The sequence below is a fragment of the Mytilus trossulus genome, chromosome 2, assembly GCF_036588685.1.
Source record: "Mytilus trossulus isolate FHL-02 chromosome 2, PNRI_Mtr1.1.1.hap1, whole genome shotgun sequence".
NCBI lineage: Eukaryota > Metazoa > Mollusca > Bivalvia > Mytilida > Mytilidae > Mytilus > Mytilus trossulus.
This window is the reverse complement of record NC_086374.1, coordinates 90,290,966-90,317,689: the sequence shown is the minus strand read 5'-3', so window position 1 is coordinate 90,317,689 and position 26,724 is coordinate 90,290,966. Positions and strand designations below refer to the sequence as shown.

General features: G+C 32.9%; 1 protein-coding gene across 1 annotated transcript; it reads right to left on the bottom strand.

Annotated features, from left to right (window-relative positions):
* Window positions 1-1,820: 1,820 nt before the first annotated feature.
* Window positions 1,821-26,417, bottom strand: LOC134706083 (uncharacterized). Its single transcript, XM_063564792.1, has 11 exons — window positions 26,267-26,417; window positions 20,612-20,843; window positions 19,155-19,230; window positions 13,104-13,271; window positions 11,296-11,502; window positions 9,051-9,339; window positions 7,319-7,436; window positions 5,168-5,268; window positions 4,497-4,612; window positions 3,707-3,804; window positions 1,821-1,902 (listed from the first exon to the last, which is right to left on the bottom strand). Exons 1-11 carry the CDS (start codon window positions 26,415-26,417, stop codon window positions 1,821-1,823), a joined length of 1,638 nt encoding a protein of 545 aa, XP_063420862.1.
* Window positions 26,418-26,724: the final 307 nt, after the last annotated feature.

The following is a 26,724-nucleotide window of genomic DNA, read 5'->3' as shown; positions in this document are numbered from 1 at the left end:
TAACTATGTGTATTCCAGTTATCGTGAATTCATGTTCGTTTAATTATGTATGTATAGCACTATGAAATTCAATATTGTTATATCAATTATTTATACGTAGATATAACTTCATGACGCGGTATGAGTGAGACAACTCTCCATCCAAGTCAAAATTTGTAAAAGGAAACTTGTAAAGGTCAAAGTACGGTCTGCAACACAATGTCTTGGCTCACACCGAACAGCAATCTATAAAAGGCCTAAAAATTGACTATTGCAAAAAAACTTTCAAACGGAAAAAAACGACGGTCTAATCTATATAGCAAAACTACAAGCTAGAATCATTTATGGACCACATTAACAAACGCCAACTACTGACTATTAGATCCCGGTTTATATGCTTTGTAATCTGCAATATGCATAATTTGTTTTGCTAAACAATGTTCCTATACACGGGTCTAAATCATTTTTTTTTGTCTAATATAAAATTTCCCTATTTTTTTCTATAAATGAACTTTATCTTTTATCTAATAGAAAAATAAAATAAAAAAGAGGGGTCACCGATCATTTACGCTCACAATTTGCCTTCGAAAGAAGCATACATTTTTGTAAACTAAGGTACTTTTTTTTCTGTTGAACAAATAGGAGAAAAAGAGGTTATTTCGAAATAAAAAAAAAACTTAATTACATAAATCGCTTAAATTTTACATTTGTTTAGTTAATGTGAAGCTTATTTGAAAACAATAATAAAAAATATAGGTCACGAATGAGTAAAAAGCGATATTTCAATTTTAATGCCAAAAAATTAGCATTTTTGCACCAAAGGGAGATAATTTGGAGCTTTTTAAATAATATAAACATTTTAAAAGTCATCTGGGGCCAAACGGAATTATTTGCTTGGCTAATTTTTGTAGCATATAATAAGTAATAGATAATAGTGTAATAAATAAAATGTTTTATGAAAAAAACAAATGTTTAATTTTTTGCTGAAATTTTTGTACCCGCGAGTCTTCTTCAGTGGAAAGAATGTAAAAACATTGGTGTATGACACACTCTTACAATAGAACAATATCAATTTCTCTGAATCTAGATATCGATTGTGGTGTACAATTATATGATATTGCTTTGCATTGCAACCTCTATAATAAATCTTCCAAATTTCCAATGCTTGATTAAAAACCACATACACATATGTTACACAATGTTATCTACTGTAATGCTGACATTTTGTTTGTTTTGTGCACGCATTATTGTCAATTCAATGGAATTTGATGCGACTGTCATACAAGTAAAAGGTTTATCTGATTATAAACAAGGTTCAATCAATTATTTTCTACATAAGAAAGTGCCTATACCAATTAAGTCAGGAATATGACAGTTGTTACCCATTCGTTTGATGTTTTTGAGCTTTTGATTTTTCCATTTGATTAGAGATTATTGTTTTTAATTTTTCGGAGTTATTTTACTTTTGATAATTATAGCACTATGTCTGTGCTTGGAAAACACAAAAGATGTATAATTCAGGCTCTGTTGTAATAGAAAATATGTGTCATTCGGTTGTGAAAAACAAAAGGTTTGTTAATAGTTATCAAAGGTATCAGGCTTTTAATTTGCGTTTCGTCTACAAACGACTCATTAGTGACGCTCATATCAAAATAGTTAGAAAGCCAAAACAGGTAAATGTTCAAAAACAAGGACAATGTGTATAGGTTAAAAAAAACCTTCTGTTATATGCAATGAGACATTAAATAAAAAATTCCGGAAAACATTAAGCAGGAAAAGCGAGCATTACAAATGTAAAGATTAAACAAATTGGTTTAATATTTTGAAGTGAAGTCTTTGCGTTAGCTTTCATTATACTCGCCTTTTTCTTTTTTCAAAAAAATTGAATAATCTGCAACTGGACTATAACTGATGTTAGTATTCCTGAAATATATCATTATAATAAATATGAACCTTAACATTAAACTTAAATAAGAACTTTAGTTGTCATCAGTGAGTTGCTTTGCATGAACTATCTTACGAATATTTGAAACTGTAGACATGCAATTCAAAGTTGTAGTTATTGTTGAATGGTAATTTATATGACATTTGAAAAAAGCAAAATCACAAAAATATTGAGAAATTTTCATGACGGAAAGTCCCTAGTAACATGGCAAAAAGTATGTATCGTTTTTTATATATGAAGCGTGTGTTTTGACAATGACATTCTATAAAAAGATTTCGGATAATGACAAATACAAAATAGAATAACATAAACTTGTTTAATCCTTAACATGACTAATAGGATAACTTCGGTTTTCTTTTCATGTACATGCCAAATATTGCATGACGTTACTTTGTGTCAACTTAATAAATAATGATAAAGAGACCTCAGGATTAAAGTATTTTATTTCGTTCTGCTGATAAAGTCTCATTTTCGATTAGGTCAATTCGTATAGACCCTCTAACCTTCAGCTAACAATAAAGGTAAAACAAAATATAATGACACGCAACATAAAAAAATCAAGGTACAATCATATATTAAAATCTAAAACTTCAAACATTAATCTTAAGCTTTGTTATTGTTTGTTTTTCACAAAGGACAGTCCATCACTTTCTACATTTGGAAATGTCTGTACCAAGTCAGGAATATGATGTAGTTGTCCATTCGTATGATGTGTTTTATCATTTATTGACCTTTTGATTAGGGACTTTCCGTTTTGAATTTCCCCCTGAGTTCAGTATTTTTGTGATTTTACTTTTCATACGTATAATGTGACTTTATCAGTTAAGTCTCTATAACTATAAAATCCGCATGATAATAGATTAACAGAACAACCCGAAAAATAAAACGAATAATTTAATAACAAATTTTAGGGACCCCAGTTGAATCTATTACGCTGTGTTATTAACCAAAACACCTTTTATCATCATTCATTAAAGGGACAGTAGTTGTCAAATGCATATTCACCGATTAGACTTAAATTCCGATATCGTTTACTATCATTCTAAATCGTTTATCAAAATAATAAATGACAAAAAGTCTATAATTAACAATTTACAACGAATTGGATTGATACTACGTATCGGCATTTCTTGCTTATTAAAGTATACACGCGATCTAATTAATCATGGAATTGACCTCCGAAGACTGCCGATGGTTAATTTGAAGTATATGCTTATGATAAAGAGTAAAATACAAAAATACTGAACTTAGAGAAAAATCTAATCGTAAAGTCCATAATCACATTTCAAAATTAAAAAAAACACATTAAAAACGAATGGACAAGAACTGTCATATTCCTGATTTGGTACAGGCATTTGCAAATGTAGAAAATGGTGGATTAAACCTTGTTTTATAGCGCTAATTCTGTTACTTGTACGACGTAATTGACAATGATACGTAAACAAAATGTCACAAATAGGGGTACACAAAACAATACGGACCCCATCAAAACCTAGGGAAGACTTCAGGTGATCTGGAAGGGAAACCAGATCATGCTCTAAATGTGGCACCAGTCGTGTTACTCAGTCTCATCAAATTCCGTTATATTCACAATGATGCGTGAACTAAACAGAATTAAAATAAATATAATAGTCAAAATAGTGCACATTGAACGTATCAACTATTACTACGGCAACATTTATACTGAAACGTTCACTGCTATGAAGCTTTTGTTGATACGTATATTAATTAGCCGAACTATACCATATTAGCCTTAAAAAGATGAGTGCAATGTGTACTTACATGGCTTCATCTTGATCTGTAAATACATCTAATAGTCTTGTTTCAGCAGGCATATCTGTATTGAGTAAAATTGATCTTCCGATGTGAAGCATATCTCCCTATTAAAATTCATTAATATTATTTTATAGTTTTGATTTGAAATTACATTAGCTAAACATCTTTTACTCACAAAAATATGTGAGCACTAGTCAACGATACCATACAAGGAGCAATATAAGGTGCGTCCACAAAACGTTATAAATGATGAACACCTATCGATGCGCTATAGCATTGCATTGGGGGTTATCAATTGCGTGTGGGGGAAAAGTAAAATCACATTTTTTTTTAACTCCGAGGACAATTCAAACGGTAAGTACCTAATCAAATGGAAAAAAAACCAAAAGATGCATTTTCGTTCGTAGAAAATAGTAGATTGAACTTGTTCTAGTTTTATAGCTGTTAAACCCTTCACTTGTATGACAGTCGTATCAAATACCACTAAATTGACAACTATACATAAAAAAAACCAGACATAATAGGTGAAATTATCAAAATTGGGGTACAGCAGTCATCACCGTTTCGCAATCTCAATCAGACCAAAATCAAACAAATATCAAAGGAAGAAGCGCAAAAAAGCATAAATCAAATTTAACAACCACGTTCTTTGCTTAATTATTTTTGTATTTTATTTATGTATGTTTAATCAACCCATAAAAGATTGAAATAATTTATGTCCTGTTACCGATTTCCTCAATTAATAACTAGAAATGAACAATAAAACTTCTTAACGATTATGATCAAATTCTTTTACTTCAATTGTCTTAAGCAAGAAGGGTTCTCCATAGTGGATATTTGATCCCAGCTTATCACTTATTCCGTCAGGTGGAACTAGTTGGAAGAGTCCATCATAATTTGTTATTTCAGACACTGCAATATAAATTGTTGAATGCTAAAACTAGTCGATACGTTTATTGCCAGCTTGTTACGATACAAATAATGTCTTGTTTTAATCCTATTAAAAGATAGATCTATTTAAAGTTTAAAACATAAATTTAAAATACTTGTTCAGTCTGAAACCCTTCTGATAATTTATATTTCAAATTGTAGCTGATTTCACATAAATTGCATTGATAAATATAAAAACTGACGTACAACTATTGAAAACCCTTAGCACCATTTAACAGAATACAATATTAGTTTGTGTGTTTATTTATCTAACACAGCGTCTTTCAAGCTGCCAATATAGTAACTCTTTAATCCAATAAACACATTAATTGCTAATAAAAAAATGATTTATATTTGTAAGAAATTATCTGACACAAATTACAATAAAAGATTCTTTCTTCGCTATGAAATTCAAATTAAGTTTTTTTCGTAATGTTGAAGGTATGGACTAAAATGTCAACTTTTTAAGCATTAATTATTGTAAAATCAAAATTCTCCTCCAAGAAAAAAATTGTATGAAATTGTTTTGAAATTTACCTGTAGTTAAAGCTTTTATTGTCAATCCAGGGGATATTCCATAATGCTGTGACAATGCCAGGAATCGATCTCCATTACGTATTTTTATAAAATCACCATACCTGTTAGGAATATATGTTCCAATTTGTTAATGTGTACATACTAGACTATGGTAAATGACCAGAGCTATACTGAACTCTAGAATATCTTTATCGCGAAACGATAAACGATATAATGAAATCGCTTATGTTTTGCTTACTTCTTGTAAGCTGATTTTATCCAGGCGTCAACAATATTTGCTGATTGTTAAAACCTTTATAAGATTAGACAAAAAGTAAAAATCGAATTTGATAAATTGTAAGATATATTTTATTTACACTTTTCAGCATAATGGTGAAATATTTGAAAACCAAGTGTGTATAACTTATTTAAACACGTGCACGAGATAGATAGCAAAAAGACATCGCAACTTGTAAGTCGTAAGTAAACTTACGCCATTGCAAAAAAGAGAGAAAAAGATCACAAAATCAAAAACCCAACAACAATATACAAAACATAACATAGACACTAATGACTGAGCGACACAAACCCCACTAATACCGAGGATGATCTCAGATGCTCCGGATGCGTAAACTTATCCTGATCCATTCGAGAACCGTCTTGTTATTTATGATAGAACAAATTTGGTGATAAGTATATTTTGGGTTAGTCGGCAAAAGAAGACGGAGATTTTCGTCACGGCTTATATCCCATAATGGTCAGTCAAACTGTGACATATGCATTTTCGACTGATTTCTATCATTCAAACTGATTTAATTTGAAAAACGAGTTCATGGACCCCTATTTTTGAAAACACCAATTTGTTTCATTTTGCATGGAGATTATGTAACCCAAATTTTATAAAACTGTAAATAGAGGATTTTGTTTAATTTTGATAAACATGCAGCAAGAATTGACGTTTTTTTCTCAATTCAAGAACATTTGATAAATATGAGAGTTATTTCTGAATAAAAAATGCATATTTTTTAGAATACTTATAAAATACAGAAATTACCGATTATTTAACAAAAACAATTTGTTTTTATCTTTTATAACAAAAAAGGTATGTCTTTCTTTCGAAAAAGAAATTACGGCCACAAATCTGAATTTTTAAGAATATACAAAATTGCGACCTCATTTTACTCAAAAAGTAGCACCTGAAGGTATAATTTTTATTACATATTTGATTTAATCAGGTAAAAAATAGCTTATATGCAAATTTTCACGAACTTGTAAATACAGGATCAAAACTGTATCGTATGCCCTTAATAGCTTTCTTGTGAGCAGCAAACCTCTCTCAAGGGAAACGCAACCCTTGAATATTGTTTCACATCGGGGATCAATACTCTACATTAGAGGGTCAACAATTCCAACTTCACCAGAGAAATCCGACGTGCAAATCATTCCCACATCACATCAGTTGGCAGGTCGCATTAATTGTTTTTAAAATTTGGGAAAAAAAATTAGCGATTACCGTAAAGCATATGGCTTAAGTCGTTTAAAATGATATTAATTACGGTACAAACATAATGATTAATCCCTTTGGCAAAGAAGAATTTAACTGTTCTAATAGAAATCTTCGGTAATGTTATATCCACCTAGGGAGCTCATGAATTGTAAAAACAGTTAAAGGAAAAGCAAATCCTGTAATAACCATACCCGTGATTCAATTCAAAAATTCCACTTCTGGGTCAAGTTGAGTTTATCCATAGTTTTGTTTTAAAGTGGTTCTTAGTACTTCTTTATGTTACTTTAGTTGGCAGTATTTTGATATGTGTTGTTGATTTTCAATTGTCTGCATTGTTCTTTCTGTTATTAGAATCGTGTGAAATAGTCCTTGTTTTGAAACTTTTGCTATCGTTTAGATCAAAAGTATGATAATCTACATGTACAAATTCATCAAGTATTTGTTGATATCTGTAATAGAATTATTATTGAGGCATTTACCAAGCAGTGCCTGAAAGATGTCTTATCACTGAATATGACTCTTCGATGTATTTATGACAGATATCACAAGTCGAACAGGAACTTTTTTTTTGTTATTGTTGTTTGCAATGACTTTTCAATGCTTGGTTTTGTCACTATTTGGTCTATTTTCCTTGTGATTTTGTTTTTCCTTTTAATTATACCTACTGTAAAGCTGCAGAATTTCCCTCCGATTCTGACAGAAGACTACAGTGATACGTAGATATAGTTGATGAACAATAACGGAAGAGAGCCTTTCTGAAACATTGACGTTTCTCATATAAACCTTGAAAATATAAAATAAAAATGAGTAGAAGAAAAGCCAAAAAAAGACATTAAAATTCATAAATTTAATGTAAAAAGTTATTCCTTTTTTTGGATTAAATTACTATTGTAAATGATTTGTTAACAGATAAAAACATTGAACAATGTTAAATACACACACATTCGAAAATAAAATAATGGAATATGGTATGATTTTAAGTAAGACACCTGTATTACAGAGTTCAAAGGAAGTGTACTTAAAGATCTGAATATAATTTTACTGCGATATACGGCCAAAAAAACCCTATACAATAAAGGCAGATAAAAGATACCCCGTCCAAAACTCCAAAGTCTTTCACTGACATGGGCCCGTGGTTAACCAGCATAAAAATCAGCTTATAATTTCATGGTTGGCTTTTAGCAAAAAAAAAACTACACATGAATAGAAACGACATAAAGTGCTGTTATAAAAGTGTACTCGGAGAACTGAAGGCTAGTTTAAAGCACATAATATACTATCATGGCCTTCAAGAAAATTTAATATAATCGATAATTAGTAAATCTCAGTATGTTTTCAAAAAAATAAGAAAACAACTAAATATTTCTGCTATTTCATTCAAGGGACCATTTGACAGTCAAACGTTTTAAAGAGTACCACCTCCGTCATTAGTTTTATATAATCATATTTCCAGGACATGGTAATACTTATATATCATTGGACAACAATGACCTCATTGACAATTCATGTTGTTGGAATTTTAATGCATTGTAACTATATTACTCATGAATTAAAAAAAACCGGTATAATCTGCGTGTGTCTGTCATAATTTGTTATTAATATACTTCTTACTTGGAGCAATTTGAAAAGACAAAATAAATTCTGCAAGACATATAAATGGAACCACACAACGAAACTTTATATGGTAGGAGTCTGTCGTCATCCTTATGAGCTCTGATTTTAATTGTGTGTATAGTAAGTAAACGGTAAATATATGTATAGTAATTTATAGGATTCCGGGTTTTAATTACAGTTAATAGTTTATTTACAGGTATCATAGGGGCAAAACAAAAAATAACGGTATTTTTCATCTTGAGCACGAGTAAGTACGTTACTTGTAAAGAACAGAAAAATATTAAAATTATGTAACAAAACCTCAATCAATATTTGCCACGACTTCTTTAGAAAATACAAAGAAAATTCGATAAAGAGATACCTTTTCTAGTATATCTAAATGCAACTTATAAGGTGCAGAAAAAATATAATACCGTCAATTTAAACAGTATCACTACGTATGAAAAAGAAGATCTGGTATGATTGCCAATGAGACCAACAGACCAAAATAACACATCAATTAACATTTATAGGTCACCTAACGGCCTTCAAAATTAGAAAAAGGCCCATACCGCATAGTCAGCTATAAAAGTCCCCGAAAAGACAATGTAAAACAATTTAAACTAGAAAACTAACGGCATAATTGGATATAATGTTTTGTTATTTTGGTTTAAAAGCTCTTTATATTTTAAATAAGCTTTTTTTCTAATGTTTCGGTCTTGTGCATCACTGAAGAGACATTTATTATCAAATTGCGCATCATCTGATGCAGAAAGATTGATACCGTTAATTTTATTAATTTACCTGGTATTTTTTTCTTAAAGTACTCTGGTCTAATTATTGCATCAATTGAGGCCAGCTTATATTGAATTGGTGCTGGATTTTCTGCAGCCGATCTCGCCCATTCTCGTAGTGTTTCTGTTGAACCTGAACTATAATCTCCAGATGGAGGACTCCCACCAATGTAATATTCCCTCTGTTCCTTTTCTGTATTTGATACCATTTCCCTCAGAGATTCATCTGTAGAAACCCCTACACTGAATCCTGCTCCACCAGAGAAGGCACCCATTTTAACTGACATTTGGGCAGCGACCTAATTAAGTAAAAAAATGGAATTCGTGTGATAACTGTATTGTAAGTGAAATATCTAATTATTTGGATGATCACAACATAGTATTCACTTGGTATTCTATTGATTTACCTAAAAACATATCGTAAACTCAAATTTTGTTAATGTAAACCATTTGTATATCGCAATGAGTCAGTTTTTCTAATGTATGCACTATTGATTTATTCCATTTAAAAAATAAAATTTTCCGAATTGTCTATGTTAACCTTTAGTCCTTTACAAAAATCATAATATTTTTTGTAAATTGAATTTAAACCCTGGTATTTGAAAAAAGTGACAAGTACTTAGTACTATACGGTAAAATAAAGTAAAAAATAAAATGAACCCGCCAGAGAGAAATGATGAATTTTCTTGAGATGTTCAGAAAAATGTATAAAACCATGATTTTTATCTGGTTACAACTTTTTCTATAAATAAAAATAGAAAAAAAGGAAAACTTGTAAATAAAAGTTGACGGGCATCTGTGGTCGAGTAGTTAAATCAACTATTATTAGGTCTTTCCACTTTTCTGTGGAAAGACCTATTGTTTTTCTTCTGATTATTTTTTTTTTTTTTTTTCCGCCTAATTTTGTTCTTGCGATAAACATTTGTTTCGCAATATGTCGCTTAGATATTTGGTATATGATATCGAACAGTTTATGCGCTTTTGAAATTTACCCTGCGTAAACGAATACTTTTCTTTGTAGGAGTTATCTCCCCAAACACTGTTTTCCTTGTTAGCGCATCTCCTTCGCAACCGTAAAAGATTATGACAAATTTATTTTACAAAATTGCTCGTTATATCCTTCGCATGATTTGTCCTATTTTGACCGAAGCGATATGACCCCTCCATATGAGAGTTATTTCCCCTTATGCATCTGATATAAGTGATATGAATTTCTATCTTATAAATCATAAGTGATAGAGACCTAGGATCTTTTAATTTGAGGTCCTTGGTCCCAAAAAATGAAAATTAGGTCAAGGTCAAAGGTCAAGGTCATATTCTAATATTTGAATTTGGCTTATTTTCACTTATATTCAAAGACTGTATAAGATATCAACAAATTATTTTTACTAAATTGTTAGTTGCGACATGTCGTAAGATGTAAATTTTGATTGCAAGCGTACGTTGAATGTAAAAGGGAGTTTTCTCTCCTCTTGTATTTAAAAATACGCGTTTGGTGATATAACTCATTAACTAAATATAATAAAGACCTACGGTCTTTTGATTTGAGGTCCTTGGCTTATGACCTTGAAACTGATCTCAAGGTCATAGCTTAATTTGACGTTCTAGATTTTGACCTTTGCTTTTATTCTATATGTATACATGATAAAGATATACAACTTTTAGAAAAAGATATCAAACCATTTAACCTTGTAAAAACCAACCGGAAGTGACCTTTTGTAAACCGGAAATAGCAATTTTTTTGTACTTTATTAATATAAAAGTATATAGAACCAGATATTTTTGGAATCAGTGTCAAGTAAATATTCAAATATAATCGGAAGTAACATTTTTCAAACCGGAAGTAACAAATTATCTCGCTTATTTAAAAAAAAATGTATGGAAACAATATATTTTTGGAATCAGCTTACTAGGAGCTATCATTTGACGATTGAAATGACATTTTAAACTTAGTTTCACAACTTTTCAAATCAAAATACATTGTTTTGATGGAAAGACCTTCAATTGTTCTCTGAATTTTTAATTACTCTTCTTTTTATTGTTGTCAATATTGTGAGTTTTAACCCTGCACATGGCAGGTGCGTTCACAACAAATTTTCCTGTTGAAGTTTTGTGTTTCTCAAACCACTCTGACATCCTTTACCAATAAAAGCTGACCACTAAAAACTACCCAATAATACTGATAGTGACATGAAATCCAAATCAAACAATGCATTATTAGTATAGTTCTTGAACCAGTATTACCAGTTGCTTACCTTAGCCGTAACACCAACGGACTGAAATCGATCTAGATCGGTATTTTTGAATCTAAATTCTTGTACTGCCTTTGCTCCCATGACAACTTCTGTTGTGTAATGAGTCCCGAATTGTTCAATGACTCTGATATATAAATTTTGTATCACATCTTCTTCACACTTCTCAGTTGGCAAAACTCTGATGCTGTCCTCCAAAAAGTCACTTAGCTTCAAGTTAAAAATTGTTAGTTAACAGCCTGAATTTCAGGTATAAAACTCACCAGACAGTGATTTTTAACATAATTGTTTAAATGTATGTTTGTATCCAGGAGAGAAGTGAGCAAATCGTTTTATTACATTGACACAAAAGGTCGTCGGAAATCAACATGGAGTAAAATATTTAAGTAAGAATACATTGTTTGTTTAACAATATTAAAAAACTAGTTATATTGATTTAGAGTACTTTGAGATTCAGTAGACGTTACGCTTTTATCAGGCTAGAACGGCGTTACAATAGGCAAAACGGGGATTTTAGAATTGATGAGTTGATTGATTGTTTGTTGCTCAAAGTCTTATGGCAGACACTTCATGCATAATTAAGACGAGAACAAATTCATTATAAATACAATAGGTAAATCCTGTCATAGAGTCCGCTCGCGTCGAAGATCGGGGAATTTTGAATTGCCATCAAAACAAACTTGATAGGGACTAAAACAAGCCACCTATGGATCCCAGATATAGTTGTTGCAAGAGTTTTTAAGCTGCAGAGAGCGTGATACTCTTTCTACACTAGGCTTCAGATTTAGCGTCTCCATTCTGACCGGACGTGACTGAGTACTTGTACTTCCCCAATAGCGGAACGTATGCCAAACTTTAGTGAGAGGTTTTATTCCAACCGCGATTCTATTCAACCTCTTTAGGATTGGTTTTGGATATAAAAATTCTGCACCCAAACGAATTAGCGCAGTAACCATTCAGAGGGAGACACGACACCGAATACTCATATTTTGAATGTGTTAAACAAATCAATTGAACATTTTTCGACTCATCAAACTCTATTAAAAGATTCAAAGTACCGATCTCAGAGTACTCACAAGTACCAATTACAACTAATCTATACATCATAAATTTATGACTAGAATGAAACAATACATTTTTAAGTCATTTAGTGTGAAAACGTCCATAATGTGTCATCTCAAAATATAAGTATGCCATTGATCGTGTTGCATGACCGTTGATATCGTTCTATCCTAGTTGTAATTACGTAAGTAATTCGTTAAGGAAAATCTAAACATAATCTAGCAGGAATGATATGCATTGGGTGTCAGACCACTAATAACTCTAACCTCCATTTTAAAACGTTAAAATAGCCCCATTCCGACACACAATATTGCTTTTAATGTCATTTTTGCTTAAAACAAACCAACAAAATTGCAGAAATGTAATTTTGGGTGAAAGAGAAATATATTTAGACCATTTTGAGCCGGTATATTCATAACGATTAATGTTCAATCATTTTGTCATAGCAATTGGGTTTTTGGTAAGTTTTATGTTCCTCGATATTGTATACCACGTAATTTGTCATAGCTTTTTAAATACCACTCGTGTCTTTGTTCCGTACGTACATCGGAACGGACTAAGATATGCATTCGATTGAGTTTATCAAATATATAAGCGATAGACTTTTACTCTCAGATAAATTAATTAACAATTTGTCTCGGAAGATGCACATTCAACCAAAGTATGTTCAGTGGTTCTGTAGATCAACATATTGAAAGTCAAAAACTATTAGAAAATCATATAGAAAATGTATGTTAATTCATAATTACCTTGGAAGTTGTCCCTGTTGTTGACAGTCTAGCTTTGTAAACATTAGCTCTACCCACTATATCTAATGTCGTAGTTTCTCCTTTTGTTACTTCTTTTACCGACTTTTTATAAGAAGTACTAGCGCTGAAACTTCCACTAAAGCCAAAACCCTTAGCTTCTGCATTTACCTATTGAATAGAGCTTCTCGTAAAAAAATGTAGCCTTTTAGTCAACATGTTATTGTTATATACAGGTATGAATTTTATTTTAATAATGCATTGATATTATATATATATTGTCTCAGTGACTATAAAGTATATATAGTATTGAAAGATGATCTATACACTTTAAACAACTCTCTGTCACATGTATGTTATGCCGATATCAACAGTTAGACAGGAGATACTATTTTATACCTGTAGACTCCAAGTATAGAAGTGAGGTGGCCGCATCGAAGTGACGAACTAGGGGGACTCTTTTACTGGAGTACATGTACGATGATACAGTAACATTATCTATGAATGTTTTAGTTTAATCACAAGGGTTGTGTGGAGATAAATGTTTTATTCTTCAGAAAAAAACTGCTATGTATAGTCATGTCTTGTGTTATTCAAATTCATAAAATATAATAGAGTCAAAGGGTTGAGTTAACTAAACATTATAAACATTTACCCTTTACCTCGCTACTATTTTTGGTTTCGGTTTTGGATGTCAGATTATGGTGAACATGTCTAATAGTATTATTAACTAAACATGTTTCTTATTATAAGGTCTGCATTTAGGGAACACTACTGCTGGCGCCAATGTTGGATGGAACATGAATACAATATGATGTGGGGACAAACTCAATGAGTAGAATAAAGAAATATTTGTGTTACCTGATACATGTTTGATACCGCTGAGATAAAACTTAAACACTTGTAAGAGTACGCATGAGAGGATCAAATAATGTTTGACAGAACAAGAAAGGGTTTAATCTTTAAGTATATCTTCAGAAAAATCCAAATTAGTCTTTATAATTTATTTTATTTTAAAATCTTGTACATATATGTAAAATGGTGTATCTTATGTATAAGAAAGCCATAAAGGGACACACACACAAACATCCGTGATTTCGGACCGATGAGATGTGATCTCGGATTGGTTATCCCTGATATCAAATGATAAAATTAACGGTACCAATTTTCTTGCACTAGATGGGACAATACCCCTAAAGCGCCTTGAAATGAGGAACACAAAAGTCACGTGTAAACAAAAAATCTCTGTGTAGTGATATTTGACACATTTCTATGATAAACAAATGACTGAGCTGAACCATTAGTGTTAATTGAGAAAGTAAGGGAACACAGAATAAATGTGTAAAAACCATGGAGCTATAAAATGTGTTAAAAGTATTAAAATTTCAAAGAACTTATTGTGTTAAAAATTGGATTTTTTACCATGAGGAGCCACATCGCAAAAGGATACTCGGGGTTTGCAAAATTACGGAAAAATGAATCACACTTCGTACCCCGAAAATTTAACCACATATGTAAAAATGTCTCAGCTTCGAAACAAGCCATCATACATATACAAGTTTACGATAAGGGCTGAGCAACAGAAGAAAACGTTACCATTACGGCCTATGGGGAAACAATTGCGCATATTGCCCCAGATGCGCATTTCGACAATACATGTCTCTTCAGTGATGCTCGTGGCCAAAATATTTGAAACCCAAAGCTTAAATAAAAGATGAAGAGCTATAATCCAAAACGTCCAAAAAGTATAGCCAAATTCTTGAAAGGAATCAGAGCTTTGCATGAGGGAGATACATTCCTTAATTTATAATAATTTCATATATTTTGTAACAGCAAATTTTAATAACACAAAAAAATCCGTATTTTCATGCCAGTACCGAAGTACTGGCTACTGGGCTGGTGATACCCTCGGGGACTAATAGTCCACCAGCAGAGGCTTCGACCCAGTGGTAGTGATAAAATTAACGGTACCAATTTTCTTGCACCAGATGCGCATTTCGACAATACATGTCTCTTCAGTGATGCTCATGGCCAAAATATTTGAAATCCAAAGCTTATATAAAAGATGAAAGGCTATAATCCAAAAGGTTCAAAAAGTATAGCCAAATTCTTGAAAGGAAATAGAGCTTTGCATGAGGGAGATACATTCCTTAATTTATAATAATTTCTAATATTTTGTAACAGCAAATTTTAATAACACAAAAAAATCCGTATTTTCATGCCAGTACCGAAATACTGGCTACTGGGCTGGTGATACCCTCGGGGACTAATAGTCCACCAGCAGATGCATCGACCCAGTGGTAGTAATAGAATTAACGGTACCAATTTTCTTGCACCAGATGCGCATTTCGACAATACATGTCTCTTCAGTGATGCTCGTGGCCAAAATATTTGAAATCCAAAGCTTATATAAAAGATGAAGAGCTATAATCTAAAAGGTCCAAAAAGTATAGCCAAATTCTTGAAAGGAAATAGAGCTTTGCATGAGGGAGATACATTCCTTAATTTATAATAATTTCTAATATTTTGTAACAGCAAATTTTAATAACACAAAAAAATCCATATTTTCATGCCAGTACCGAAGTACTGGCTACTGGGCTGGTGATACCCTCGGGGACTAATAGTCCACCAGCAGAGGCATCGTCCCAGTGGTAGTAATAGAATTAACGGTACCAATTTTCTTGCACCAGATGCGCATTTCGACAATACATGTTTCTTCAGTGATGCTCGTGGCCAAAATATTTGAAATCCAAAGCTTATATAAAAGATGAAGAGCTATAATCCAAAAGGTCCAAAAAGTATAGCCAAATTCTTGAAAGGAATCAGAGCTTTGCATGAGGGAGATACATTCCTTAATTTATAATAATTTCATATATTTTGTAACAGCAAATTTTAATAACACAAAAAAATCCGTATTTTCATGCCAGTACCAAAGTACTGGCTACTGGGCTGGTGATACCCTCAGGGACTAATAGTCCACCAGCAGAGGCATCGACCCAGTGGTAGTAATAAAATTAACGGTACCAATTTTCTTGCACCAGATGCGCATTTCGACAATACATGTCTCTTCAGTGATGCTCATGACCAAAATATTTGAAATCCAAAGCTTATATAAAAGATGAAAGGCTATAATCCAAACGGTTCAAAAAGTATAGCCAAATTCTTGAAAGGAAATAGAGCTTTGCATGAGGGAGATACATTCCTTAATTTATAATAATTTCTAATATTTTGTAACAGCAAATTTTAATAACACAAAAAAATCCGTATTTTCATGCCAGTACCGAAATACTGGCTACTGGGCTGGTGATACCCTCGGGGACTAATAGTCCACCAGCAGATGCATCGACCCAGTGGTAGTAATAGAATTAACGGTACCAATTTTCTTGCACCAGATGCGCATTTCGACAATACATGTCTCTTCAGTGATGCTCGTGGCCAAAATATTTGAAATCCAAAGCTTATATAAAAGATGAAGAGCTATAATCTAAAAGGTCCAAAAAGTAAAGCCAAATTCTTGAAAGGAAATAGAGCTTTGCATGAGGGAGATACATTCCTTAATTTATAATAATTTCTAATATTTTGTAACAGCAAATTTTAATAACACAAAAAAATCCGTATTTTCATGCCAGTACCGAAGTACTGGCTACTGGGCTGGTGATACCCTCGGGGACTAATAGTCCACCAGCAGAGGCATCGTCCCAGTGGTAGTAATAGAATTAACGGTACCAATTTTCTTGCACCAGATGCGCATTTCGACAATACATGTTTCTTCAGTGATGCTCGTGGCCAAAATATTTGAAATCCAAAGCTTATATAAAAGATGAAGAGCTATAATCCAAAAGGTCCAAAAAGTATAGCCAAATTCTTGAAAGGAATCAGAGCTTTGCATGAGGGAGATACATTCCTTAATTTATAATAATTTCATATATTTTGTAACAGCAAATTTTAATAACACAAAAAAATCCGTATTTTCATGCCAGTACCAAAGTACTGGCTACTGGGCTGGTGATACCCTCAGGGACTAATAGTCCACCAGCAGAGGCATCGACCCAGTGGTAGTAATAAAATTAACGGTACCAATTTTCTTGCACCAGATGCGCATTTCGACAATACATGTCTCTTCAGTGATGCTCATGACCAAAATATTTGAAATCCAAAGCTTATATAAAAGATGAAAGGCTATAATCCAAAAGGTTCAAAAAGTATAGCCAAATTCTTGAAAGGAAATAGAGCTTTGCATGAGGGAGATACATTCCTTAATTTATAATAATTTCTAATATTTTGTAACAGCAAATTTTAATAACACAAAAAAATCCGTATTTTCATGCCAGTACCGAAATACTGGCTACTGGGCTGGTGATACCCTCGGGGACTAATAGTCCACCAGCAGATGCATCGACCCAGTGGTAGTAATATAATTAACGGTACCAATTTTCTTGCACCAGATGCGCATTTCGACAATACATGTCTCTTCAGTGATGCTCGTGGCCAAAATATTTGAAATCCAAAGCTTATATAAAAGATGAAGAGCTATAATCTAAAAGGTCCAAAAAGTATAGCCAATTCTTGAAAGGAAATAGAGCTTTGCATGAGGGAGATACATTCCTTAATTTATAATAATTTCTAATATTTTGTAACAGCAAATTTTAATAACACAAAAAAATCCGTATTTTCATGCCAGTACCGAAGTACTGGCTACTGGGCTGGTGATACCCTCGGGGACTAATAGTCCACCAGCAGAGGCATCGTCCCAGTGGTAGTAATAGAATTAACGGTACCAATTTTCTTGCACCAGATGCGCATTTCGACAATACATGTCTCTTCAGTGATGCTCGTGGCCAAAATATTTGAAATCCAAAGCTTATATAAAAGATGAAGAGCTATAATCCAAAAGGTCCAAAAAGTATAGCCAAATTCTTGAAAGGAATCAGAGCTTTGCATGAGGGAGATACATTCCTTAATTTATAATAATTTCATATATTTTGTAACAGCAAATTTTAATAACACAAAAAAATCCGTATTTTCATGCCAGTACCAAAGTACTGGCTACTGGGCTGGTGATACCCTCGGGGACTAATAGTCCACCAGCAGAGGCATCGACCCAGTGGTAGTAATAAAATTAACGGTACCAATTTTCTTGCACCAGATGCGCATTTCGACAATACATGTCTCTTCAGTGATGCTCGTGGCCAAAATATTTGAAATCCAAAGCTTATATAAAAGATGAAGAGCTATAATCCAAATGGTCCAAAATGTTCAGCCAAATTCTTGAAAGGAATCAGAGCTTTGCATGAGGGAGATACATTCCTTAATTTATAATAATTTCTAATATTTTGTAACAGCAAATTTTAATAACACAAAAAAATCCGTATTTTCATGCCAGTACCGAAGTACTGGCTACTGGGCTGGTGATACTCAAACTGACAATCCGTGATCTCAAATTGTTAATCTATCATTTTGGATGGTCTGTGATTTCGGATTTTTTTATCTGTGATATCAGATTGACATATATGGGATCTTGGATTGATAATCCGTTATTTCAGATTGATAATCAATAAATTTGATGTCAGCTTATACTTTCGGAAACCGTTGCTATTTGCTTATAGCTTTCAGTTCCTGCAAGTACTCTGATATTGGTACTTTGTGTCTATTGCATTTTCTTTATATTATTTTTTTAACGCTTACTGTCAATATAATGTGTCATGCCATTTTCAACCGATTTTTATAGTATGTACTTATGATTTACTGTTACAACTTACAACATTGTCTTAGGTTAAGAAAAAGGTTGAGAGCTTACGAACATATATAACCCAAGCAATATTATGTATGAACCTGTTATACACCAGCTGCCTCTTATTCGGTGATTATCGTTAGATTTAATTTGAATCCACACATTGGCAATACTGATAGTAAAAGTATTTATAATTTTTGAGATGACCCCACATTATATAGTATTCATCTTCCATCCAACACGAGCGCCAACAGTAGTATCAACTTTTCTAACATTTCTAATATCACTTTATTCGAAATTGTATGTATATAACTTATACATACCGATACATCCACTTGCAGCATACTTTGATAATCCGTTTCTGTTTTAACCTGATGGTAAGATGATCCAAATGTTGCACTGTATACCAAGGAAAAGAAAGCGGTAACAGAATCATAATACAAATATGATGATGCGAGTTAAATGTTTTAATTGACTAAGCGTCTTTAACGTGCATTTTTTGGTATTTCTGATGTATCGTACACAAAAAATAAACCATGGAATAGTATACCCGCTTATGGTTGCTAATCGTGCAGGAACCGCTGTAAAGTTTTATTAAAGTTTCAAAGGGAAATTTTCAAGTCAATAGGCGAATGAGTATGTTTTGTTTTGTGTTATTAATAATCAATCACGCTGTAAATTAAATGGGCCTTTATCTCTTTTGCGCAAAACAATCAGCGGAACTACATATTAATTTGTCAACAAATAATGTCTGTTTAATCATATCAAATATTTTTAAAAAGTGAATGAGCTTAACTTATGTTATGGTTGGAAAAGCAGATCACTATAGAATCAATGTATAAAACTATAAATATTTGCAACAAAAAGCATTTCGAGATATAAAATCCATGAAATTGTCTGTGAACTGTAGAACATTTTAGACACCATTTAATCCTGACTTAAATACATTTCACATATCGCATATCTTGCATACTTTGCTGTTAATAAGTAAAAGTCTATATCGATGTGACAAATTGTCAAATGAAACAATTTGGTGAAAACAAATTTTTACGACAAAAGAGATGACTTTAGCTTTCCAATTGTCAACTTTCCAAAGTAGCAACATTCCGGCAGCACCTGCAAACGGGATATATTTCTCCCAATTGATACGATAATTCCGTGCTTGTTTTTCCTTTCAGGATTTTCTTGAAAGACGGCCGCTGCTCACAAGCAAGTTATTAAACCAAGAGTTCCAAATGGTGAAATTGAAATCATCCCTTCGTAATTTTTACGGACGCCATCACGAGATTGTTGACCGTTATTGAATAACTGTTTCATGATATCAGATATGTTCTTTACGTCGTAACTACAATCTCTTTCCCTTTCATGAATGTGACCTACCGAATTAGAATTTTTACTGGATTTGTTATAAAATGACCACCACGACCACGACAAGTGCCACATTTGGAGCAGAATCTGCTTACCCTTCCTAGGCACCTGAGATCACCCCAAATTGTGGTGGGTTCGTGTTACTTATTTTTTAGTTTTCTATGTTGTGTTTATAGGTGTACTATTGTTTGTCTGTTTGTCTTTTTCATTTTTAGCCATGGCGTTGTCAGTTTTTTTTCGTTTTATGAGCTCGAGTTTGACTGTCCCTGTCGTATCTTTCGCCCCTCTTGTAGCAATTTTTTCCTAAATAATTTATGTTGTTAGTCAGATGGATTTGTGATTCATTATGTGTTTCATATCATCAGCTTTCCCCGAGAAAAACATTGTTTGAACAGAAAAAAAAGTTCAATACCTCGTTTCGGATATTACATCCACATTGTCCGGAATTCTATACGCTCCATCACTAGTAAAGCGAAAAGAGAACGGCAAATCTATAACTGGAAGTCTAAAACCTTGATCAACTTCCCCATCTTCGCTTATAGGATTTCCTTTGTATATATCATATCCTCTTCCGATATATCCCACATTAAGACGTGAACTGGTGGCTATGAATGGAGTCTTTGCTTCATTTTTTCTTCTAAATGCTTATGATTAAAGATTGAAAAAAAAAGATTTAATAACAAGGTGCTTAAATAATTGAAATGCATTCTTAGTTATGAATTGTGCTCATGTAACATAAACTTGTGATTGCGATCTTACCGTTTTTTTAATTCTATATTTGAATAATATATTTACAATTATGGTAATTTATTTGAGGAAGATTATTAGTGTATATTGTTTAATATTAACGTATTTATCAAAAGCATCTATATAAAAACCATATGTAACTAATATGATTACATAGTATTTTTGCCGTGCTGTACTCGTTTATGTTCTATTTGGTGTGTTTGTCCTCAAGAATCTGGTTCTTTGATTAAGTAATAGATACTGCTATAGATTCGTTTGTCCGTTGACATCTATAATTTAGTAACATATACTACTACTAATGATTTGGTTTAATGGAATTTAAACGATTTATAATGCGTTTTGAAAAATACTTTTCATCAATGCAGTCAGGAATATTTTTCTATTTATGAATTTATTTAATCTTAAATGTTTTTATTGGTGTTTTTCAACAAATTAATACCCAAATACACACATACTCCATACACCAATATGTCACTGCTGGTGAACGTTTCGTCACTGAGGGTATCACTAGCCCGGTAGTAAGCACTTCGGTGGTGACATGAATATCAATTATATATTCATTTTTATAAATTTCCTGTTTCAAAATATTGATTTCTTCTAAAAACTATTATCTTAATTATCTTATCCCAGGAATAGATTACTTTAGCCGTATTTGGCACATTTGTTTTGGAATTTTGGGTCTTCAATGCTCTTTATCTTTGTACTTGTTTGGCTTTGTTACTATTTTGATTTGAGCGTCACTGGTGAGTATAACGTAGACAAAACGCGAGTCTTGCGTATTCAATTATAATACTGATACTTTTGATAACTAATAAGTCATATTTTTAATGACTTTACCCACATGTTATATCATATTATAACCAATTAAACTACAACTGAGGGAAAACCTTGAAACTAGAAGGAATTTTTTTTTAGTATACAGATAAATTTCAGTCTGCCTCATTTCTTATGTGTCTGAGCAACATTGACAAGTAGGATGCTCACTTAGGACAGGTGCAAATGAATGCAGCGAGTTCAAACGTTTTAACAAACACCAACTTGCACCCTAACATGAACCAATAGTATAACATCACAACTTAGGCCGTGTTCACACCAAACGCCGTGTAGAGTAAACATGTTTACAATTAGTTTAGTGAAGTGTACACTGGTTTCACATTACATTTGTTCACATCTATACACCTTGTTTAGCTACCTGTACATAAGATTTGTTCCCACTTGTAAACTATATGTCATATATATTCCGATCCCCAATTTGATAAAAAAAAATATGGTCATACAGATAATAAAAAAAATTATTCTGAATCAAGAGTTTCCCAATACATTATAGTGTTAAATATTGAAAAAAAAAGAATTTGATCACCAGCTTCGCAAAAAAAAAGGAATAAAAACGTACGCGCGAAAAAAATCTGACTCCGATAAAAAAAAATAACCCTCCCCCTTTTTTTAAGTTAAGTGGTTGCTACTTTATGAAAGCCATTTTTATAATTTGCAGTAGTTTGAATATACTAGAGATGTCTCGATAACGCATTAGAAAACGTTAGCTGCAACAGCGTGCTTACAGCTGGAAAAAAAGGATTGAGATATAAGGGATCACTACATTTGTATCTTTTCTGTTCGTTTCAAATGGTATTTTTTCTCCAAGGAGTATTTGGTAAAGGAATAGGGTAACTTTTTTTTTATTCATTTTAAGCGTTATTTAACGGAACTGAGATACTAGACAAACATATCATTTACCGCACACTTTTTTTAGTCATGCATTTATGCGTGAATCCTTTTTTGAGTAAAGACCAGTGGCGAATATTTCTGTGTACGTCAAATCGATTCGGGAAGACCTTTTCAAATGAATTAGGCAGCAAATATTTACTTCATTCTTTGTGGAGGGGGAGGGGGCGTGAGCTTTTGATTTTTTTCAGGACAAATTTTGGTGACAAGTCGAAATCAATTTTAGCATTATATATAGTGGCAGCTGAGGGTGAAACAAACATTTTTTTTCAGTGCCAAAAACTAGAAACATTTTTTTGTTTGTTTCCAAAACAAAATCCATAGCTCACCACCCCACCCCCCTTGCCTTTATGTTTTATACTCAACTATAATACCCCCCCCCCCTCGAAAATCAATTGGTTGCTGCCTTATGGGTTCGGCAATGATGCTGCTTTGAGTCTTGATTAGGGGTTAAAAAAGTACGTTCATTTTTAAAAAAAAAAAAAAATCTGTTAAATTTAGACAACTAATAATTGTCAAAAATATCAATTTTACTCAAAAATAGTTTCCTCCTTAAATATATACACGATATAACTAACATCTTAAATGCCTAGTTTTGTGTACACTTAACATACACAAGGCCTACATTGACTATCGACTGTGTGTAGGTAAAACATAATTTAAACTACATGTAAACATTGAGTTTTATCAATGGGAACGCAATTGTGTTTAGTTTACGTGTGAGTTACACTAACACAACACCGAATTTAGGTCAATGTGAACACGGCCTTAGAAAGACACCCTTTTAAATAACATGTTTATGTTTTTCATATTTGTTTTTTGTAAACGATCTTGTTATAAACTAGAATGTTAGTTTTTCCAATCGTATAGTTTCACATTCTTCATGTAGTATTTTTATAGCCCACAATACGGTAAAAGTTTTTTTTCTCATAGTTTAAGGCCATACGGGTGCCTTAAATTGATTAAATCCACTTTATGTTAACGTAGGTCGACAGTTTTGTTTTATTGACAATCATTCCATATCTCCTTATCTTTTCTGTTCCTTCTAGACATTGACAATGAGGGTCGAGTGAAGACAAAACTTATGCCCGCGTCACACTGTCCCGATTTTTACGCCGATGCAAACATGATTACGGAAATTTTCAAAATCGGGACTGATCGTATCCAGATCGGGCTATTCGTTGTGCCATCTTTAACCATCTTTAACCATCGGTCACTTTTTCTAGCCTTCGAGCACAACTTCGGGAAGGGTTCTAATTTTTTTAACATGTTAAAAAATCCCCGAAGGTGCGTCCGATGTTGAGGGTTCGTATTGAGTTCGTATCACCATCCTCACCATCGTAATGTCACCGGGAATGCATCTTTGAACATCGTATTGCATTCGTGTTTCCATCGTTTCCATCGGGCAGTTTTGACATTACGACGTCTAAACGAATGAATCACCCGAAGGTCTTACGATGGCAATACTACTTCGTGACGACCTCGTAATCCCGTCGTGTTGCCATCGAATAAAAGTACGAAGGCGACAAGATGGAACTACGACGGCAATAAATCCAGATTAATGTAAGTTAATTTTCGCGCTAAAATACATTTAAAGTGCCATGCGCGATATGCACTGGTCAGTCTTTAAGTTATACGACAGTTAAGAAAGACGTTCACAAAACATGGCGCTTATATCATATGATTCTATGAGAACAAGAAAGGCGACAGCGTTGTTTCTATTAATTCAAATGGATCAAGAAGAGCAGCTATTACAGGCTCAGGATTTACTTTTACAAGTAAGTTATTATTTTTTTGTCAATTTTTCATATCAAGTAACATAATGAAAATCATAAACGCGTCTCGTACACCAACACTGCAGGTACACGTATATAGGGAACCGACTTTTTCTTTATCATTCTGCTGATTTTTTATGTATCGTCTGAGTTGTTGTCACACGAATGTTCAATCCATAACCATTTTGTTTTCTACATGTATATATGTCATATTTAGCCTCATTTGTGGCTTTCCCCACGTCCTTCCTTTTTACTTTCTTATTATGATATTCTGGAAAGAGCTCTTTTTGAATAAAAGGGATCAACGAACCCATTACCTTACCTTTAAGATAGATCAGTAAACATGGGCATAACTATGGGTGATTATTCAGACTAGTGCACACCTTTTTCAGTTCAAACAAGGCAATGCCGAGCATGTCACCCCCATGTATGTAACATATTTGGGACAAATATGGACACTAAATTTGTATATGACACATGCAGAAAATGGTAAATTGAATATGCATATTTGATACATAAACTATTTTTTTTTACAAATTAACCTAAACACTCAGTAACTGGAAATACCTTTAGTATTGTCTTTAGAACCAGCAGTTCAAAAAATGAGCAACCAATTTCTTGTGTATTATGCTATTTGAAGGAGAAAAAACAAGTCCATCTGCATGACATTGACCTTTGGCCTTGAACGTAAAAAAATGTCAAATCATTACAAGAAGGAACAATTTACCAAATGTGGTTAAAATCTTTTGAAGCATATTGGTTTTAGAGTGTCAACAAGGGTGATATTGCCTTGTATTGCAACTGTTACCTTGACCTTTGAACTTTAAAGTTAATAGCGCTTAAGATATTCTTAACGAGTAACACCATATCAAGTTTTGAGCATTTCGGTTCTAGAGTCCATAACATTTTTTTTCTACACGCAACTTACATGTAGTAAGCGATGGGATAATAAACTAAGTCTTTTAGACATCGTATTGCCATCGCGCCATCATCGTAATCCGTCGTGTAGCCTTCGTAATCCATCGTGTAGCATTCGTGATCCATCGTGTAGGCTTCAACTGAGATATGAAGCTTGAATACCCGTCTTCGGTTAACCTTCGCATGTCCATCTTTTGCTATCGTATATCATTTCGGCACCATCGTATAGACTTCGTTATTCATCGTACTTGCTTCGGTCACTTTTTGGTATTTTAACGAGACCGGGGCCAACTTCGTACGAACTAACAATTTTCGTATTCGGGTGTCCATCGTATATAAAAATCGGGACAGTATGACGCGGGCATTAACGACAAACGATACGACTTGACCTTCCAAATTATGAACTTTCTATGTATTATAACCACGCCTGAATCTAGAGTTTATGTTCCCCAGTTGATACTATATTCATGCTAGGGCTTGCAATTCCTATGATGATTCTCAAAAACAGGGTTGCTGCTTACAGAGATGGTTTTAAACTATGAGCTTTAAGTTGTGAAACTTATTTCGTCCCTTCAGAAATTTTATGGACGTCATCATCAGTTAGTATAATTGTTTTGCCCTCCCAGGGCGTCTGTGATAATGCCCGGTTTTTGATGTGGTTCGTGTTGCTCAGTGTTTAGTTTTTATATTGAGTGTATATAAAAATAAAATATTTTGATCTGCTTCTGTTTGCCATGGCGATGACAGTTTATTTCTTTAAATATGAGTTGAAATGTTTTATCAGTATCTGTCACCTGTCTCATACTAATATGTGGCATTCAAGTAATAAATTAATCGTGGTTTTGTCTTAGATTCCACATTTGCAATATATTATTGAGGTTTTCATTTTCAAAATTTGAATATACCTATCATAGCTCTTTCTTCAGCCTCCTCTACTTCCGCCTCGGCTAATCTCTCAGGCAATCCCAAGTTGTGACTGGCGTTGATTAAAGATGTTGACATAAACATTTGTTGTCGACGAAACCCATCAACTAAATCATGTATTGGTTCTTCCATATCTGTGAAGTTTGAAAGGACTAATATAGACAGCCATTAATGCCACCGTCGATTATTGTTTTCAAAACTTTTAATAATTAAAAAGAAAATTGGTAGCTAATCACAAAATAAGAAATTGTGTTTTTTTCATAGTAGATTTTGCTGTCTTATACGATCCCCTCATATACCTTATCTTTTTTTGTGCGTTCGAAGAACTTTTGCTGGTTTGAATTTCACATAGACCGCTTAATTAAAATCATACCAAAGGAGTGTATGCTTTAATATTATATTTTATGAAATGGGACATATACTGAACAGCTAAATTCAT

Bases quoted from the DNA above. Each gene is read 5' to 3' on its own strand.
- LOC134706083 (XM_063564792.1), bottom strand. From the start codon at position 26,417: ATGGAAGAACCAATACATGATTTAGTTGATGGGTTTCGTCGACAACAA. The intron at 19,231-20,611 runs GTATTGAACTTT...CTTGGTATACAG, and splicing joins GATGTAATATCCGAAACGAG to TGCAACATTTGGATCATCTT. The intron at 5,269-7,318 runs GTAGGTATAATT...TATTCCTAACAG, and splicing joins GGAAATTCTGCAGCTTTACA to GTATGGTGATTTTATAAAAA.